Here is a 20,405-nt window from a genome sequence, read left to right on the forward strand (position 1 = left end):
CCCTGAGTTTAATTCTTGCTTTGCCCATCGAGACTGCTCCCCCTAGAAAAAGCCCCTTCTGTTACCCAAGACTGGGCTTGTTGGGTAATGGAAGACTGAAAAAAAGGCCACCGTTTTTAGTTCTTGGAAACATTCTAGGCTACCTTTTTTTTAGTATGTCCTAAATCCCCAAAATAATTTTGCTATGTTTTAAGTGAATGGGGGAGTAAAGTGATTTCTGTAATGGAAGTTTTCCAGGGTCTCGTGAATAGCCACGGTCCCTCCTGGCCCTGGAAGTGCTGTTCACTTCCGCAGTGCATGGATGTTCCTCTGTCAGAGACCTGGTAGAGGGTCTTGCTGGCTTGGGGAGGAGCTCGTTATAAATGGTGAAGGCTTCCCACCATTTGTTCTGTGATTAAATAGGCTTTACTTGAAGAGGCAGCCCTGGGAAAGTTCTTATCTCAGAGTTAGTTCTAGAGAGATTCGGGCTGTTTGCCTAGATCAAGCGAATTAAATTAAGCCCCCTTTTTGTTTGTCAAGCTACCTGTGTCAGGCTATGAGGAGACTTGAAAGACCAACTTCAATAAGTTTCCTTAAATTTTGTGAAGGATTCCCCTTCGGGTAAGCTAGAGTGATCAGATGAGGCTTGTTGGCGAGTCCAAAGGTACATTTTTCAGAGTGGCGTGTGTGAAATGATCTCTCCTCATTTTTTGACCAAAAGTAATTTTCCAAACACAGAAGCCTGAGCCTTAGCAGCTCGAGTTGGCCGAACTCTGCTGTTGAACTAATATGGCAGGCAGTCAGAATCTTTAGCACTGTCCCTCAGCTTAGCTTTGTCATGCAGGCTCTAATCATAGGATAAATTCAGACTTGACTAACTAGGAGAGCTTGTGACTAAAAGACATTTATGTATATAAAATATTATGCGTTGTTTCCTTAACTGAACTTAGTATTTTGGTGGACTTCACATTTATAATAAGTTTTATAATACATTTTTTAATGATCAGTTTTCAAAAATCACCCTTTATTTATAATTTTTTCAGGAGATAAATCTCCCCCTAAACTTGAACCATCAGATGCATTACCTCTTCCTTCAAACTCGGAGACTAATTCAGAACCACCAACCCTCAAACCAGTAGAACTCAATCCAGAGCAGAGTAAACTATTCAAAAGAGTAAAATTTGATAATGAATTATATAGCACGTCCATTCAGAAAGAAATGGTAAATGGACACACTCCAGAACATAAACCTGACAGTAATCTCAATGATTCGACAGTCTCTGCAGTAGCTGAGTCATCCACCGATGTAAACAGACGTACCTCTGTTCTCTTCTGCAAATCGAAAAGTGTAAGCCCCCCCAAGCCTGCCAAGACCACTGAGACCCAGCCAACTTCTCCACAGCTAGGGACCAAAACCTTTTTGTCTGTAGTCCTTCCAAGGTTGGAGACACTTCTGCAGCCAAGGAAAAGGTCCCGGAGTGCCTGCGGAGATTCCGAAGCGGATGAGGAGTCCCCGGGAAAGCGCCTAGACACAGGTAAACGGCACTGGGTGGGGCTGCTGGCTGTGTCCGTGTTGGGGCCTGTGCGTGCCTGTGAGCGCTGGGGTGTCCCTCTGAACGTGGGTGCGGTACCCATGGGTACCTCTGTGTGTGTGTGCTTGTGTGTGCGAGTGCACGTGTGGCTGCTCGAGAGACAAACAGGGTACAATTTTAGCAGCTGCAATTTTGATTCTTTTAAAAAAACAAGTCGACCAGTTTAGTTACCGTGATCTGCAGTGTCCATCTGGTCAGGCTTATGCTCTGCGTCTTCCCAGTTGTCTCTTGGAGTCTGACTGCAAAAGTGAGTGCCGAGGTGGGTTCCCAGTGGGGTTCCCCACGCCTCTAACTCTTCCTCGGCCCCCTCACTGTTGCCCTGCTTGTCTCTCTTCATCCCATGTTGCTTTGGTCCCCAGGAGAGAGGAGCATGGTTACATTGCCCAGAAGCCAGAGAGCTCCCTCCTCTAGTCTTAGTCCCCAAGACGAGCTCAGACTGGATTGAGAATACTGTGGTTGCTGCCTTCCCTCTAGAACCTTTGGGTTTTGTTCTGCAAATACTTGAGTTGGGGTGTCTACTCTGCTGCTCATGGGGGGCGGTGAAAAGATGAATGACACATGTCCATAGGCCTGTAGCCTGCAGCCACCCTCTCTGAAGCCATCCGAAGGGGCCACTACAGCTGGATGCTTGGCGATGCCCTGCACGGCTATGGCCAGATGGGGGCTGGCCACATGAGGCGTTGTCAGGGCTGAGTGAATAGCCTTTTCCAGCAGGGTGGGTAAGAAGGGGAGCCGGCCCCCATAGAGTTTTGTAGCCTCCTTTTCTTGGTGACCTTTGCAAAGGACATTTTCCTTTACAGAAATCCTTGTTTCTGGTGCAGGTGCTGCTTGGGAGGATTGAACTAGGAAAGGTGGGAAGGCTCTCAGTCAGTCTGGTGTGGGGTTGTTTTTCCTCTGTTTCTGAAGCATTTAAATGTCTGTTTGCCTGGAGTGGGCGGAACACCTCGATGGGCTCAGCTCCCAGTCTGAGCCCCTCTCCTTTTTCTTGCCGTGCTCTGTGGTTTGGCAGAATGGATAGGACTGATGACTTTGTCTTATGGGTTCCCCCTGATTGATGTACCCTGCAGGTGGCAAGCCACGGTCTGTGCCCCTCAGTCCATAGACAGCAGATTGCTTTGGTCTGTGTGTCGTGGACCTATCAGAGGTCACTCCCTGCTGGCTTAACCTCCAGAATCCCAGGGTGGGGCGGGCTTATCACAGAAGATTGTCACCGAGCCCTGCTATTCCTGTGACCAAACCTGGGGCTGATTTGCCTCAGTTTGACCACTTACAGCTGGTCAAAACGCTGGGATTTACGACAGGGACATCTCTCATTTATTTTTCTTTGGGAAGTAGCGGGTAGGACATCATGCCAGGCTCTTGTCAAGCCTGCCAGAGCTTAGCATCCCCCATATTGGAGGTTTTTGTGATTCCTTCTTGGTGTCAGGATGGGATCAGAAATCCCAGAAAGAGTGAAAAGCGTAAGATAGATTGATCAGGTGAGACACCAGTGTTTGGGCCGGCTTGGCCAGTCTGCCTCATTTGTGACACTGGGACCTTTAAGGGAAGAGTCCCTGGCTTGGTCTGGTACTTGCTCTGTGAGCACGGCACGCAGCCTCCCTGGGCCTGAGTTTCTTTCTCTGTAAAAATGAGTCAGTTCTGAGGCATTCTGAACTGCACTCAGTCATTCATCTTCTTGGTTTTTTGGTGTTTTCTTGAGAAAACCCCAAATCACCCTGCTAAATTTTAAATCCTACTGTTGTCATGTAGCTTAATTTAGTTAAAGATATAATTGTACATATCCGTAAGAAATTTTCCATTTTCTGTAACTTCAGAGATCCTTTCTTTTTGAGAATAAGGTTGCATTCTGATCCATTTATGTGTCTGTAAAATATTTTGTGTCAGCAAGTCGAATACGTATTTAAAAGTTTAAAAGTCTAATACCGGACTACGAAAGTCAAGTTTTGAAATGAAAGTTTTTTCAATGAAAAAAATGTAGGATTTTAAAATTGTTTGCATTTGCATCTAACTTATCTTCACTATTTTTAGCTCTTATAAGAAGCATCATTGTCATTGAAAAATCCATTTTGAATCAGTCGGGCAATATTTTCTTGTATTTTGTTGAGCTTAATATGGAACATCCTACTTATGGAAAACAACCTTGTGAAATTGAATTGTGAAAATGATTTTTTTTATCTCTTTTGGTGATCACCAGAAAGAGAAAATGGGTGCCCAGGATTAGCGTATATTGTTTAAGGGAAAGTTGTGGGTAGGAATCTTGATGTTTCAGGAGTAGTTGGCCCAAGTTGATCACAATTCCATGTCTAAAAACTTGTACCTTATTGTCTAGAGATGGTCATACTGTCTCTTCACTGGAGAAAGAAGAAATGGCAGCCACTGTTAAAATTAAGATTGTTCAGTCCATCGTTCCCTGTTTTTCTAACAGAAATGTTTATTTATTTATAGATTTGAATATTTATTCTCTTTAGCACTTTCTTCATTATGTCATGGTTTGTGTGTGTGTGTGTGTGCATGTACGTGTGTATTAAATACCATTTGGCTACATTTAAACTTGCTGTAGCTAATAAAACACTGTTCCAGTAAAAAATTATTAATAAATGATCTCAAGCTGAGTAGAAATTTTTTTTCCTTTGAGGTACTTATTTATGCATATCTCAAATGGGTCATACTCTGTTGAAACAACTTACCAGGCATGTCTTTTGCAATTAGAATAGCTTGTTCTTGGGACTCCCTTCACACGCACCTTTCAGAAAATAATCTTCAGCTGTCCTTTTCTCCATTTCTCTTTTGATGCTTAATCCTCGACTGTTTTATAGCTTCCTAGTGGTGACCCTGATGTGTTGTATTAGGAGGAATTGGGCTTGATTTTGATTGAGTAACTTTCTCATGGGACCAGCCCCAAGAAGATACTTTTTTTACACATTAAATTCTGACTGAAATGGAGCTTTCTGCTTTCTTATTCCAGAATGCCAGTAGATTTCAGTGGAAGCATGATGAATTCCTAAGCACTTCTGAAAAAGATGCTTAACACGAAGTTTTCATGACCCAACACTTTGCCAAGAGCCTTTAGTAACATTTCCACTAAATCAAAATTCCATCATTCAGGAACTCCAGGGAACCTGTCATTTGATGTGTCTGTCTGTTTAATGAACACTCTTACTACACCGGGCTCATCCCAAGTTTCTCTGCTTCTCTTGAGCTGTTGATCCAGACCAAAGTACCTGGGGGCAAAGTTTGAGAACTTGTCAGTTCCTGTCAATCATATGTGTCTTCATCTGAACCTTTGGTTGTCTTCCACAAGCCCTGGGATTTCTTGCTCCATTTTGCCTTCTTTCTCTGAGGACTTGGAAGTATTCTGAGCCTTGGTGATCCTTGTCAAAGATTCACCAGGGCACCCTGAGCCATAGGGATGCTTTCCAGTTTTCGACAGTGCCTTCCAAGGTCATGGATTCAGATCCTGTTCAAGCTCACTCAGACTTACTCAATCATGCAACTTTGTTGGGGTTTGGGGTGTATTTGGAAAGTCACCTCTTTGGAGAGCCATATGCTTTTCTGTGGAAGAAAGTAGTGACATCCCTTCAGCCGGAGTGAGCATCATTCTTTTATCCTTCATTGGAAGCAATTTAGAAAAAATATGAATACTCTAGTCTTGATGGATGGCACATTTGAAGAAGGTTGTATTATCTTGATAACTTTCTTTTCTTTTGTTTTTTTTCCATAAATAATTAATTCTTTATCAAAAATGAATACCCAAGCCAGCAACTAAGCTTCCATTTTGATGCTTCCTCTTGTGAAACTCTTGTTAGCTGGTTCTAGCTATGTGAAAGATTTATAGATGTCTCAGTGTCTTTGGACTGCAGTGGATGTATTTGTTTTCTTTCAGTCAGACTAAATGGCTTTTTCACTGTTTTCCAGGTTCTCATATTTACTAATATGCCGGGGTATTTATCTCTTTGGATCCTAATTATTTTCTGTTATCTTCAACTTGGATTGGAATTCTATTAACTGATCATTTTGGAACGCAGAAAGACCATTGCATTTCAAGTAATTATGCTGGATCGCGGTGGAGACGCCGGCCATCCTTAAAACAAATCAAAAACATGAACATGTTGGAGGAAAATCTTTGACATTTATGAACCTAAACTCTTCATTCAGTCCATTTCCCCATCTCTGTAAGTTAAAAGTTATACATGTTGCGGTTCTCTGTGACATTGGTCCCTTTTTTTCTCCTCTTCCATCTCTTCCAGTTCCTAGAGCTCTTAGCTCTTTGTTTGTAAGGGCTGTTTGGGAAGGTTTTGTGCATCTGGTCAAAGTTTCCCTTCCATTGAATATATTATAGATACGCATAGCATTGTTTATTTAATTAATAGTTAATTTAACCCTGCTCTATTTAAAAAGAATATGATTGGCTGGCAGACATTGTCACTGTGCATTCAGAGTCACAAAAGCATTAGAGAGAGAGTCCTTCGGGACAGTACTGGACAAGACCCACAGTCCTCCTGCACCTTTGAATGCTTTGTAGTACCCGAGGCACAGCATCACTAGTGGATGTCTTCTCCATCTGGCTTTTGTCAGCAGACTTTGGAGCCACTACTTGCAAACTGCTGGAATAGAATCACAAACAAGGGAGCAGATCTAGGGTGACCCATTTTTCTGGCTTTTTGGGTTCTCCCCACCCTTCATTTCTTTTCATTATGCTCTTGAAAGAAAATTAATTCATAATGAATTTGTTCACAGCATCTAATTCTTTCTAGATTAGCAGTAACAGTAGTTGGTTGAAACTTGATTATAAATCTTTTAAGAAATTATCTTAAATGGGAAGAATCTTTCTCTAGGACTAGGGACTAGTTTTTCCTTCAGTCATGCTTTTAATTCCAGCTAACTTGAATCTTTCAGCACTTTTCTCTTGACAAGATAACACTGATTATGGGACGTGGGGTGGTCTAACCTTTCTTGTATTCTATGAAGCTTTTAGAATTTGGACCCTGGAGATTTGCTGTAGAAGCTTTGAAGTGTCTAAGTATGATAAAGTGTGTGTTGTCTTTTAAACCTCCCCCTCGTCTTATACTTAAACACACACACACACACACACACACACACTCATTCACTCACTCACATGTTTGAGTCCACAGAAGGCCTCTTAGATCCCAACTCACACTGATGTGTCCTATAGCTGCTGCCAGGCTGGGGGCCCCCATAGTGCTGGGAACCTTCCCTCTTTCAAGGATATTGATGCGATGATACAAAGCACTCTGGCTCCCAAAGGGAAGCCTCAACTAGGAGCTCCTACAGAGTCGAGCCAGTGACTAACTGTTAAGTGAATTTGTTGTTAAAGACAACAACTATTATATACTTAAAGTGTTTTATTGATTCCGTTGATTTTCATATTTAGTGATTCTGGATATTTTTCTTTCCCATTATAAAACTGATCATCAGTAAAAAAGGTCAAGATCTTAAACAAAACTTTTAGGTTTCAGTGAATTGGAATTGAATGATTAACAAATAACAAGCAAGCGAAGTTTTGGTTGGCCTTTCCTTCCATTCCTGCTCAGCTTCTGCCATGTTTGGCTATGATTTTTTTTCCTTTTCTCTTAAAAAAACACAAAGAGCCAAAAAAAAAAAAAAAACCCAAAACACAGTCTTGCCATGAGTCTTCATACCTGTTCTGCTCATTTCCTTCCATGACTGGTGTCCATTTCAGGACTGGGTGTATGAAGGGCCCACAGGTGCTAAAATGTGAAAACTGTGAAAACTTGATAACTTCTGCTTTCAGCTAGAGGCAGGGGAGGAGAGAGTTAGCTTTAAGAGCAATTTCTTGTGGCTGAAGCCCCAGGGGCCCCAGTCATCTGGTTAGAACAAATGTCGCAGTGCTGGTGGCAAGGGCTGCTTCTGGACCAAGCTGCCCACCCTAAAGCCTTGCCTTGACATGTGGTCTCCAGCATCAGTTTCTGCTTTCTGCTCTTTGCTTGGACGCTTGACTTACCCCATGACATAGAAAGGGTCAGAGAGTAGGCTAAGATAGGATGGGGGGACATGTGCTCATGTGTCCAGCCCTTGATGAGTGCTGGGGATAGACGTGCCCGCCGCCCCTCAGGGACTCATTCTTCTGGCTTCTGGGGAAAGGCCAAGTTAGGAGCCAGGGAGAAACGAAGGGGGCCATTGAGAGCCGGGTGGGAAGGATAGGCTCTTCACACTGACCTAGTTATGCTCTGTATTCCACGCGATTCAGAGCAATCCACAGAGATTAGATTTTGGATCTTTTTCTTTCTTGCAGATGAAATTTTACACTGATTGGGGATGTTTTAGCTGCAGATTTATTTCTATAGGAGATAATTTGGGTGACGTTGGTTGAATTTCCTTTTTTCCCCCATGATTATTGTCCATGACTTAATAATGGGTTACTTGAATAACGGGCCTTTGGAGCACAGGATGAAGGTGTGGTTTACCTGGTGCCGAAGACGGCAGCCTCCTCTTGAGTGGAGACTCTTGCTGATGTTCACATTTTCCTTTTGGCTTTATTGGCAGAGCTTTATTGGTTTTCTTCATTTGATGAGTAGCCCCCATTTTGCCACGTTGCTGATTAGAGAAGGACCATTGAAAAAGCATGCACCGGACCTTGGTTGGAGACACTGCAGCCTTCCCCCAAGGAAGCCTCTGGTCTCATTAATTCCCAGTTTCTCCTGGTGGTAGTTGTTGGCAGCTCAGCAAACAAGGGAATGTGATCTTTGACACTTTGGGCACCTGCAAGAGGGAGGAGGAAAAGGGCCTTGGGCTGACTGTGGCTTTTTCCTGTTGGGTGTGTTTGGGGAGCCAGAATTCAGGAAAGACTTGGGGAATATCATGGGAGAAGTGCAGAGCAGCCTGGAGAAGCCTGCTGGTTCTCCACTGGGCTACTTTTCTGTTTGGGGAGTCCTTTTTCAGAAGCAAGCCAAGCCTGAGTGTTAACCATTTGTCTTTTCTACAAAGGACAGGATCATTTGTTCACAAATCTTCAACTGTGAAGAGCGGTTAAGCCAGGATGATGGTAGAGCATCAGTGCTCGGCACCTGTAAGCCCCACTTTTCTGCCAAGCGGAGCTTGGGCAGAAAAATCAGGAAAACTTTGTTTTCTCTATTTTTGAACCTCTTGTTGCTGCTTTGGTTTTGCTGATGGTGTAAACATGCTTAGTTGTGTATTTGACTATAGAGAAACTTTATGTCTTTATACTGTTTTGAGTTCCTTTTTTGTTTTATTCAGAGCTGGTAAAAATCTTCTTGAGGATCAGGTGGGACTGATAAAAGATTTGCAAAACAAGAAAGTCCCTGGAACCTCAACATCTAGACTGGCCTTTTGATAAATGCTCCCCTTATTAAGAGTTTTAAAGTATACATGTAAAAGAGATCACATGCTGCCAGTTTGGCTTTTCTTTTTCTTTTTCTTTTTCTTTTTTTTTTTTTGAGGTAGAAAAGACTCAGAGGCTAATGGTTTTCCCTGTGGCATTGGAAGTAGTGTTTAACCCTGAAGGATGACCCCACCCTTGGGTCATTTATCCCTGATCCCTGAAGCCTTTTGGTGATTGGAGGACGGGGGGCAGCTTGTGCAGATACTCACCTGTTGGTGATGGCAAGGAGCTGTGCTCTCAGTGGTCCAGGTTGTTGGTTTAGAACCTGTACCTTTTCTTGTGTTGGGCAGGACCCTGGGGACATTTTAAACTTCCCAGGAGATCCGACTATCTTCCTGTGACTCTGGAGTGGCTTAGCCAAAGGGATGGATGTAAGCGTAAGATGCTTACTGATTGGGTGATCCTGGGCTGGCCTCTGTCCCTCTGCCTGCCTCAGTTTCCTCAACTGTAAAATGGGAACAGTGATATTTCCTTCCTCCCTGAGATGCTGTGAGGATCAAATGAAGTAATAGAACACTTTCCAGTCAATGCTGGTCAGGGTCTGCATCCTTACTAGCATCCCTCTTGCTCATTTGCAGTCACTCCACTTGGTTGAAGGGTTTTTCAAACTTCAACCTTTACACAGACATTTCTGGAGAAATAATCCCTCTGAAAGAAGGCGAAGGCATTCCCTGTTTGGGTCGGAGCCCGGCCAGGTCTTCCGTTCCGTAGGCTGTCGGCATCACTGAGCCCTCCGCAGCAAGGGCAACTGGGAAGTGAAGGGAAGCCACCCTCTGGCTCTCCGACCCGGGTCTCTGACCTGGGGGACAGAGCAGGAAGACGAGAACATGGGAGCCCCGGAGAAGTGACGGGGCACAGTCTGGTGGACTGGAGTCCGCTCTCTCTCAGCCGTGGCCCATCCCAGCCACCGTTAGTAGCATCTCCTGCAGGTGCCGCGTCTGGGACCTGGTTTGCTGCTGCCTTGGAGATAGGGAAGATGGGAAGGGAAGAAAAGAAGCAAAGGAAGAAATTGTCGGCTCCTACACCATCGGTCATTAGGGGCCGGGGGTGTGTGAGGGCAGTGCAGCCGCTGTGGCAGTGGGGCAGAATGCACTCGGGCCGGCTTGTCCGTAACGGCTATGAGGCTCGCCAAGGCTGTGTGAGAAGACCCCTTCCTGACGGCAGGGCCACGGGGTGAGCACACCCACAGTCCTTGAGCTCCGGGACTGTTCTTAAGGCGGGGGGATGGGGAGGGGAGGCTGTACTTGGGGTGCTCACACGGTCTTGGCTTCCAGAAGCAGGGCCCGTTTTTCTTGTTAGGAACTTGGGAGTCCAGAGTTGCTGTCGCAGCCACACAACCTCCCTGGGCCCTTTTAGGAACGCTGGTGTTTTCTTCGCCGTCACTTGGCCTTTGGACCCTGGAAAGGGATCCCAGCTTGGCAGTCTAGCCCGGGGGTCCCTGGCACGGCCGGGGGCTTCCTGACACTTGGTCCCCACTGCTGCCCATGCTCAGCTGTGCGCGGCTCTCTCTGTCTTTGTCTTCTAGGTCTGTCCAATGGCTTTGGAGGCGAAGCCAAGGAGCCAGAGCCGGACGACGGCCCTGGACGGAGAGTGGAGCCCCGGCGCCGCTGTGCGTCCGAGTCCAGCATCTCCTCAAGTAACAGCCTGCTGTGTAACTCCAGGTGAGCGGGCAGCCAGACCCGGGGATGGGGGAGCTCCTGCAGTGTAGACCTGCCTGGCCAGGCCTAAGCCAGGAAAAGGCCCAGAGTCCTTGAAAGCCCCTTCAGACTTCAGGACAGCTTCCTCCTCCGCTGATCGTCACCTCTTATATTGGGGGATGGAGCTTTGCCATGAGGCTGAGTAGAAGGCCCAGACTTTTTGGACATCTTGTCAACCCTCTGTTAGGGGTGCCCCAGATTGCCGAGGGAGCAGGCCCGCAGGGTGCCCACACTCTCCCCTGTGCCCCCAGGCCCCCCTGTTCAGTCTGGAATCATGTGGTCCTCCTGAGCCTGAGGGAGCACATGGGTGAGCTCCTCACTCAGCTCCCTTGGGGCTGCCCGCTGCTTGATTCTGATCATCTCTATCAACGTCCTGTTGTTTGTGCCCTTATAGCTTACCAAAGTGTGGCAAGGGCAAGCCGGCTCTGATCCGAAGACACACGCTGGAAGATCGGAGTGAGCTCATCTCTTGCATTGAAAATGGGAACTATGCAAAAGCCGCGAGGATCGCAGCGGGTCAGTAAGGAGGCTCTTCCCCCTCTCCCCTTCCCCCTTCCTCCCCCTTCTCCTTCCCCTTCTCCTTCCCCTTCCACAAGCTCTGGGGCTCATTCCTGCTTTTTCTAGTTAATCAGAGATAGTTGTAGTTGAGCAAAACCAGCCGGATGTTGGCGTAGGGCTTGTTCCTGCTCGTGTCCAGTGTGCCGCCTTCATCCTGCCCCACGTTCCCCTGGTCAGGAGCTCCCCCGTCACGGTCATGGTCTGTTCCCCACCTCCTTGGTCTTTTGCCCCTTTGACGGGCACCGTCTTTGCTTCCAATCCTTTGGTGCTAAAAGAGCTTTGCTGGAAATCTTTTTGGTGTCTAGAGGTCCTTTTTTGGCAAGGGCCTCTTTGGGGGGTCTTTGGGTCAGAGGCACAGCCCAGTTTTTGAGAGATTTAAAAATTACTGCTTTGTCACACGCTTCCTTCTCTCCACCTTGTCCAGCCGAATCTGAAATCGCCCAGCCAGCTCCCGGAGACTCAGTGTTTGCCCCTGACCATTGATTTTTAAACTCTCTGGGCCGTAGTTTCAGCGATGCCTGACAGGTCTCATGACCGGAGGACCAGGGAGCCATGAGCAGATCCAGGAGCACAGTTAGATCTCACACGGCACCAGATTCTCGGTCAGGTGTGCTCCCCGCCTCCCCACACAGGGACCAACCACCTCATTTACTGCCTGAGAGGCGGGCGCATTAAAGAATCATTGAAGAACTGACAGAAAAAGGCAAAAATTACAGCAGGGGACAGACTGACCATATTAAATTGGGTGACCCCTTCCCCAAACACTCCAACTCAGGCTGTTGGTAGTAGTGACCCATGGCTTCCTGGGGCACGGGCCTTTTGGGGAAGATGTTTATGTGTGGCCAATTCCTGATAATAAAACTGTATCCTGAGGACCAGCAGCCAGGAAGGTGCAGGAGCAAGGGGTTGGGAGAGAGAGAAGGAGTGCTCCCCTTGGCATCAGCATCAGTGGAAGTTGCTATGCTGTGGGCACCTCGGACCCTGGGGCACAGTCTTCCAGGAGCCCTGAGGAGCGCTCACTGGGAACCCGTAGCTGCCTAGCACAGCCGCCCACCCTGGCAGCATAACACAGCCCCTCCCCGGCGGCTACATTGCCCGCCCTGTTCGGCCCTCTTCCACGCCAGCCCTGTTCGGTGCTGTCTTCTCTAGCAGTGGCTCTCTTCAACTTTGATTTGATGTTGCAAGTTGACAATTCCTTATCATTCTAAAATCAGTGTGGCCAATTTGGACTCTTATCTTTTCTCTGCAAATCCATTAGTGTGGAAGCCATTACCTTCCAAGTTCCCTGGCTCACAGTTCTGTTGGCATCTAGGTCCCTATCCCCGGACGCTTGTAGCCTGCTGGTTTTCTCTCAGTCCTTCCTCCACGTGCAGCCTGATCTTGTCATATTCCTACTGAATAAATTCTTAGGGGTCCCTTTTATCTCTGGGTTTAAATAGAAGGTGCTCTGGTTACCTTTTAAAGCTCTTCTACCTTTCATTTGAGCCTTCTGCACATGTTCTGTGATCCTCCGATGGGGTCTCATTGCCATGCTCCAGAGCTTTTCCATGGCTGCTTTCTACCTGCCGATCTTCCAGACTGTCTCCAAGAAGCCTTTCTGATTCCTCTCGCCACCATTGCCTTTCCTCTGAGATGACCTCCATCTCCCCTTTAGAATATTGGCTCCTTGTGTTTTCCCTTTCTCTAGCACTCAGCCCAGTGTCCGGCATACAGTAGGTGCCCATTCAGTGCTGGCTGCTCTTGGTCACGGTTCACTATCTTGCGTTGTGATTGGTCTCCCCTTCCCCACGGAGGAGGAAGTCGATGGTAGTAAAGAGTCATTAAAGTCCAAGAGCAGGACAAAAGCAGGAGAAAAGCGGGACAACCATCAGGGATCTGAGAGGCAGCGGGGGATCGGGGCGGCTGCAGCACTGCTCCACTGCATCGGCTCCAGCCTCTGTCGGACCACTTGTTATGTTCCTCCCGTTCTGCCTGAGGATGGCTTCTGGGCCAGGGGCAGACCCTCTCCTCACCCTGTCTGCCTGGACAGGCTCTCAGAGCCTCTGGGGAGAGCTGGGACACCAGAGGTGTCCTCCTACCAGAGGTGCTGGGCTTTGCCACATACCCTGTACATCCTGGGGCTCTTGGGGAAGCGTGGGCGAAGAATCGGGGGAAGGCCCACGGTTTGTAGGGACCATTGAGGGAACAACCAGGGTCCCATCTGTTTGGAAAGTCTTGTTCTAAGTGACAGTTTAGTGGAAGGATTGTCAAGCAGGCAGGATAGCTGATGTTCACCTTCCAAAGGGGGTAAGAAGTATCGTTTCATGGGTTGTTTTGGTCATCTCCTGTTGCACTGCTCATGATAATACATGTTGGGGAGAGGAAAAAACACACACACACACACACACACACACACACACACACACACAAAACCTATCCTGAAAACAAGCAGCTTGGGCATTAGCCCCTATGGTAGGGAACGTCCACGGAGATGTTGGTGACGTCCTTCAAAGTCAGTTAGCAGAGACTTTGATTCTCAGGCTCTGTAGTGAGAAAGTGCAGATGGTGAGAAACAGCCATCACTGTGGACCAGGAAGAAAGAAGCAGCAGCCAAGGAAAGTTTGGAAGCCTAACGCCACAGCATCTTGCAAACTTCGTCATCAAGAAAAGCTGATGGATAGCTAGGCCCTGGGTGTTGGGCATGGAAGCATGTTTATATCCAAAATTCAAGAGGCAGAAAAGCACTTTATGGATGCGGGCCTCAGTTCTGTTGTCCGAATCCTGACTTCTGAGAGCAAAGATTGAAAGGAAAGATGAAAAAAGATAAGACAGGCAATTGAAACAGTCCAACCTGACTAACTGAAAAGTTGTGGCGAAAAAGACACAGACTCAGATGACGATAATTTCATTTAAAAACTTAACTAAATAAAAAGATGAAAGCTTTTTAACTTATGTCAGAGTCCTATGGATTTAGTTGTCAAGGGAGATGGCAGACAAAGGTTTTGAAGGTAATCTTACAAACCAGAGACCATTGTGGGGAGCAAAACATGTGCGCCGCCCCCCTCTCTCCCCCCCCCCCCCCCCCCCCCCCCCCGAGATGCGGCGGTGGTGCTGAATGAAAGCATGCTGAAAGGCATGACTAAGAGTCACCCAGATAGCATTTAAGGAAGAGGTGTGCAGAAATTTTTGTGCCCAACAATTTTCATTATTGGGCAGCACAATGGCTACCCTGGGTCCTCATACCATACCATCTTCTAGTACGCTTAGAAATGGTACTGATGGAGACAAGAAGGGATGGGGGCAGCTACCAGCCAGGATCGGGTATTTACCCTGGAGAGCTTGGCTAGAAATGGCCCCTGCCAGCAGCCAGGAGTGGGCATTTCCTCCTGGAAGTGGGTCACGCTAGAAGTGGTGCTGGTGGAGATCAGAGAGTAGATGGCCGCCGGTGGCCCGGACTGGGCTCCATCCCGACAGAACAGACAGCATGCTAGAAATGGTTCTGAGGAGGTGGCTGTCACCAGGCCTGTGCCCCTGTCATTGATGTGGGTGCCCTCACTGCTGAATGGGGCCGCTGAAGGGTCAGTAGAGCTGCCTTTCTTTGTGTCTGGCTTGGGCAGTGCCAGGGACGAGTGGGTTCTCCCGTAGAGGGAACACAGCATGCTCTTAGAGCTCCCTGCGCTGCCCAGCTGATGTCTGGGTGTTCTTGGAGCAATGTGCTTTTCAGAGGCTTTCTTCTTTCTGCCTTTCGTCTGATCCACATCACGATATTCAGGATTTCCTGAAAGAAAAAGTCACAAAAAGCCTTCTCTAGGGTCTTCTGACCCCAAACCTCACTGAAGGCACCAAACAGGCTTAGAGTGCCCCAAGGGCATGGCATGGTGACGGGGCCCCTAGGAGAAGGCTGCCATGATCCTCCTGAGGCTTGATCCCACTCTTCCTTCCAGGAAGAGAAAGTGGGCAACAGCTGCCCCTTGTCCAGCCTCTGGCTGGGATTCTGAAACACCTCTTCCAGCAGTAGCCTTCTCTTGTCTTGATGCAGTCTTGCCCCTTTCGTCATTCTGTCCTGCTGGCTTGTTTGTGCCTCGGGCAGAGGTTCTCGGGTCCTTGATGGCTCAGCCCCAGGCCTCACACCCAGTGGGTACTTTGTGGTCGCCGCTCCGGGGCTTTGTCCGCATCCCCTGTCTCCTGGATGGTTGGAATCCCCTCAACCCTGTCATGGTGCCACTCCATAAGTTAGGGATGGGATGAGGTGACATCCTTGATTTGGTTCCTTCGGCTTTCATTCTACCCAGCTGCCCTTGAGGTGTGCTTACCCTGTGCCAGGGGTCCCGGTAGAAGCCCATGGGTTGCTCTCTGGGCTGGAATGATTCCATTTCCTTTGAGGAGCCTGTGAAGACCCCAAAGGGCCGTCGCTGGCCCCTATCTCATAGACATTTCAGAATGGCTGGTTTCTGTCCTGGAAGAAATCTGAGGATCCTGAGCTGGAGGGAGTGTGAAGCCAAGGTGGTGGTGGGGATGAGGAAATCCCTTTGGGAGCCGGGTGCTGGGCTCCCTCGCCATGGGGGGGGGGTGTCACTGGGAGTGTGGTCAGTGGGGTCAGCTAGTGTGTGTGTGTGGGGGTGCCGGACCTGGTGTGTGGTGTTCAGTGGCCCAGAGTGTTTTCATGTGAGGAGCTTGCTGAACCAATACAGCCTGGGGTTCCTCTGCTGGCCCCCATTTGGGGTCTGGCATTGGTTTTTCCCAATAATTGAATGATACTAAGATCAGAGAAGAGTCTGTTCTTGCCTTGGGTCTCCATTACTCCCCAGTCAGTCCTCATTGAGGTACTTTGGAGGTGTTGAGAGCCCTGGGCTCTGTCCTGTGGCTTCCGGAGCACGTCTTCACAGAGCGCCTCACCTATTGCTGCCCAGCCCCGGTATGGACGGCTGCACGTGGGCACCTTTGGGGGGCATGGCGGTCGGGGCCTAGTGCTCACCTCGGGCTCTCTCTCTTTCCCCATTAGAAGTTGGCCAGAACAGCATGTGGATTTCTTCTGATGCAGCAACCTCTGTCCTGGAGCCTCTGAAAGTGGTATGGGCCAAATGCAGCGGCTACCCTTCGTACCCTGCCCTGGTAAGTGGGGGCCTAGAGAGGTAGAGTCTGTGCGCCACAGGCCCGGCCTTGGGGGCTCACAGTGAAGGCCTGAGATGGTCAAGTCCTTTCATAAAAACGAAAAGAACTTGATTGTGGGGCTTAATGTTTAGAACAAATGTACATTACGCACCTACTGTGGCCAGTATTGGAAAGGGAGAGAAAAAGTAGCAGTTGGTGCAACTTTCCTTGTGAAGGATGACCCTGTGTGTAAGCTGAGAGGAGGGGGTCCCGGGGTGGGACTGCTGGAAACGACAGGAGAAGCAGCCAGCAGGCCAGGACGGGGTGGCTGGGCCAGGCTCAGCTCGCCCAGGGCCTTCAAGGCCAAGCAGGCCTGAAGTGTGAGCCCCTGGGGCTGCCGGAGCAGCAGGATGCCAGGCACTGAGGGGCCTGTGGGCTGGGCCGAGGCCGGGCAGCATCCCCAGGATTCCCAGTGGTTTTGGTGACAGGGGGCGCACTCCAGCAGCCTCACTCCATTGTAGACCTCAATGTGTCCTGCCACCTTTCTTGCTCTTTTTCAAAGGGTCTCTGGTTCTTCCTCGGTGCCCATCCCACCAAATCCACCCCTGTGGGTCCCAGAGCCACTCCCATGCACCAGGGGTGTAGACTACACCGTCCAGGGTGGGGGGGGTGGGCTTTATCTTCTGACCTGTTGTTCTCTCTCCAGATAATTGACCCCCAGATGCCCCGGGTGGCCGGCCATCACAATGGCGTCACCATCCCGGCCCCTCCCCTGGATGTGCTCAAGGTTGGAGAGCAGATGCAGACCAAGGCCGATGAGAAGCTCTTCTTGGTGTTGTTTTTTGACAATAAAAGGAGTTGGTAAGTCTGCCCTTTGAGTAGGGCGCGGGGGCTGGCTGCACCTGGGCAGGGCCCTTGGGACCTCCTAGGGAGATCTCTGTGGGACCCTTGGGCAGAGAGAGAAGGGTGGTGGGCCTGGAGAGAAGGTTGGTACCCCTGGGGGCAGTGATGAAGCCCTTCTAGGTGGCGGTTCTTAAAAGAAGTCTGTTTGGGAGGAGGGAGATGGCAATGACGCATCCCAGGAGAAAAGGGGTGGGGGGTGGAAGTTGAGCTCCTTAGTCAGAAGTTACAGGAATCGTTGATTTTTGTGGGTTATGGGAAAGTAGAAGCCAAGGGATCCCCCCCGGGATGGGAGCTGCTCCTCAGCCCGTGCGCCCTTGGCTCAGCCCCCCACAGACTGTCCTCTCCTCCTCGTTTTTTAAAGGCAGTGGCTTCCCAAGTCCAAAATGGTCCCTCTTGGAGTCGACGAGACAATAGACAAGCTGAAAATGATGGAAGGCCGGAACTCCAGCATTCGCAAAGCCGTGCGGATCGCCTTTGAACGCGCCACCAACCACCTGAGCCGCGTGCACGGCGACCCGGTCAGCGACTTCAGCGACATCGACTAGGCGCCCGGCACGGCCGCGACCCCGAGCAGGCCTCCGGGGGGCTCGGACTCTCTCTTCCAAAGGAATGTCCTGAAGATCTAGCTCCGTAATCATTGATGGATGCGGTGGCCGAGCGCCCGCTCTGCTCGCCATCGCCCCGTTGATTAATGATTGTATCACTGCGTTGATGCCGGGAGGAGCCCACACAACCCTGCTCCGAGTGTCTTTGTCCATAGTGTCCCCTCCCCGCTGTACATAGGTGTATATTGTTCAGAACTTAACTTATTCTGGTTTTTAGTAGGAGTTCCTTCCTTCTTTCTTTGTCCCCAGCTGGGGGGGGTGGGGGTGGTTTTACTCCATGTTTTCTACCTGAAGCTGGGCAGCTGAGCACCGCTGGGCGGGCGGCCCGCCGGCCTCCCGGCGCCTCGGCCCCGGCCCTCTGGCCTACAATACGGTGCTGCTCCTCTTCCTTTCCTGGGTCTGTGGCTTTTTTTTAAAGACTTTTGAATGTTTTAATAATTTTTGTAAATCATCCTCTTTGCACAGAGTACCACTTATTTAATAAGACTGATGTAAATTTCCAATGACAAAAAAAGTGTATTTTAAGAAAATGACCTTATTTTGAAGGGTCCTCTGTGGAAAGAGGTGGAGAGTAAATGTATGCTATGTACATCACTTGCAAATCACCAAAAACACTCCATTGCTGCCCAGAATGGCTCAGGAGCCCCTTGTTGTTTTCTTCGCTTTGCTTTGCCGGGGCTCTGAGCCCGTTTTTCTTTCCCCTGATCTTTTTCTCATCTAGCTCCCTTCAGAATCTCCTCCTCCCATCCATCTCCCAGTGACTTCATTTTTTTTTTCCTAGGTGTGCCTCCCTGTGATTTATTTATTGTAGAAAGTATTAATTTGCTTTATAATGAAAAATAAATTTGAAAAAGTCTATTGATATGCATTTTTATACAGGCACATGAGCGTTCAACTTGCTATGGGAGAAACTTGTATCACAATTGTTGTCGAAAAGGACCCGGTGGCTTGTGTGTAATTGGGTTTTGTACCTTGTAATCTTTTGTTTACAACGAGGGGATTTCTGTAACGCGTTTTACTTTAGAACCCTTTGGTAGCAATAGAAACTTTGGATACCTTTTTGTATGGTACATGTGATGTATATAGAATTAGGACTTTATTTTTATTTTTAAGAGGTAAAGCATTATGTTAGGGCAAGAGGAGGGGGGGTTTCCAGAACTGCATTTTTTATATTAAAAAATAAAGTCAGGATTTGGATTGTTGTCGCCACTTTATTCTTACGTTCACGGAAATGCTGAGTCGGCAGCAGGGGCAAGGACGACGTCGCGTCTGCCGGCGGAGGACGGCTCCGTCGTGGATCGGGGGCGGCGGTCACCGCCGAGCTGTTCCGCGGAGGCTATTCCTCCGTGCCCGTGCCGCGCATGGGCTGCCACGTCCGCCACCGCGCTCCACCGATACCTGCAAAGACCGTGGGTGCCCGGCTGCCAATACTGGCTTAGCACATGAGGCAAAACTCGTATTTTTCATCTTCAAAAGATTTAATCGGTTAGCATTTGTCATTGTTTAATCTCAGATTTTTATTTTAAAGGGTCATTCAGTTACTTAAAAAAAAATAGCTTTGATGTTTCTTTTTTAAATTCTCCATTGTTTGTAATACCCCCTTAGAAGCTTTGAAAATAAAAAAAATTCTTCATTGCTCCTTGTCTTCACTTTGACAGTTGCTGTGTGGGGTCAGTTCTGGTTCTCCCAGGGCCATGATGGAAACCTGGTGGGGTAGGAGTGGGGAGTGGGGGGAGGCCCGCACCCCTCCCGAGGGGCCAGGTGGCTCCCCACAGATACCCTCCCAGGAGGGAACCCCTGAGCTGGGGCAGAGGAGATGGCCATGACCCCCGAGTGGGCCGGCGGGGTTTGGAGCCAGGGTGACTGGGTGCCGTTGTGCCCCATTGTCGTTGGGGAGCCCCTGGAAGAAGCAGAGAATGAAAATCACATTTTAGCCATGTGGATTGGGCTTGGTGGTGACCTGGTGGAGAGAGTGCGGAAGGGAGCAAACACCTACTGTGTCCCGAGTACCAGTGTCGGAGCTAGGCTGGTGGGACGGGGGTCGGAGCAGGGGACAGGAGAGACGGGGGGTGGGGGGGCCCCACTGGCAAAAAGCAAGGTCCTTTTCCCATGGGCCTGCAAAGGTGGGCTCCTCCTCCCGAGCCATCCCAGCCCACCCCTTCTGGAGCTATTACCTGCATGGGCTGGGATTGGGGAACAAAGTCTTGTGTCTCTTGACACCTCACGGTAGTTTTGTCCAACTGGTTTTTGTGAGGAAATCGGACCTGAGAGGGGAAGGGGATGAGGCTCTGTGGTCGAGCAGCAGCCCCTTCCCCCGTCTCCTCAATGTGGGTTATCTTTTATAAAATGTTGCAGTCCTAAGTCAACCAGCACTTATTAAGCTACTACTGTGTTCTGCGGGAGATAGTCGGGAACACAGGCCCTGCTTGCCTCCCAATCCAGTGGAGCCATTGGAGGGGTCTTTGCTGCCAGAGCAGCTGGCACCTACCAGCCCCATGGAATATCATCCCTGGTCCCGGGTGTTCGCCCGTTCTCCCAGCCATCCCCGTCCTTGGCTGCTGTCATCTACATCCCGCACCTGGGCCTCTGGACATTGCAGCCTAAGGAAGGGGGGAGGGGG

At 49.1% G+C, this 20,405-nt stretch overlaps 1 protein-coding gene across 5 annotated transcripts in view; it reads left to right on the forward strand.

Annotated features, from left to right (window-relative positions):
- The window catches only part of BRD1 (bromodomain containing 1), a 56,492-nt gene extending 37,069 nt beyond the window's left edge, over positions 1–19,423 (forward strand). The window contains exons 8-13 of one of the 5 annotated variants that reach the window (XM_051962708.1): positions 1,023–1,514; positions 10,478–10,613; positions 11,044–11,165; positions 16,189–16,298; positions 16,984–17,138; positions 17,542–19,423. In XM_051962708.1, the coding sequence (XP_051818668.1) occupies positions 1,023–1,514; positions 10,478–10,613; positions 11,044–11,165; positions 16,189–16,298; positions 16,984–17,138; positions 17,542–17,725 (1,199 nt within the window). In that variant the 3' untranslated portion in view covers positions 17,726–19,423. Of the gene's footprint in view, positions 1–1,022; positions 1,515–4,536; positions 5,700–10,477; positions 10,614–11,043; positions 11,166–16,188; positions 16,299–16,983; positions 17,139–17,541 lie in introns of those variants that run through there. The other 4 variants (XM_051962709.1, XM_051962710.1, XR_007947777.1 and 1 more) reach the window with 4 other exon arrangements.
- The last annotated feature ends 982 nt before the right edge of the window (positions 19,424–20,405 follow it).

This window comes from Antechinus flavipes, chromosome 5, assembly GCF_016432865.1.
Source record: "Antechinus flavipes isolate AdamAnt ecotype Samford, QLD, Australia chromosome 5, AdamAnt_v2, whole genome shotgun sequence".
NCBI lineage: Eukaryota > Metazoa > Chordata > Mammalia > Dasyuromorphia > Dasyuridae > Antechinus > Antechinus flavipes.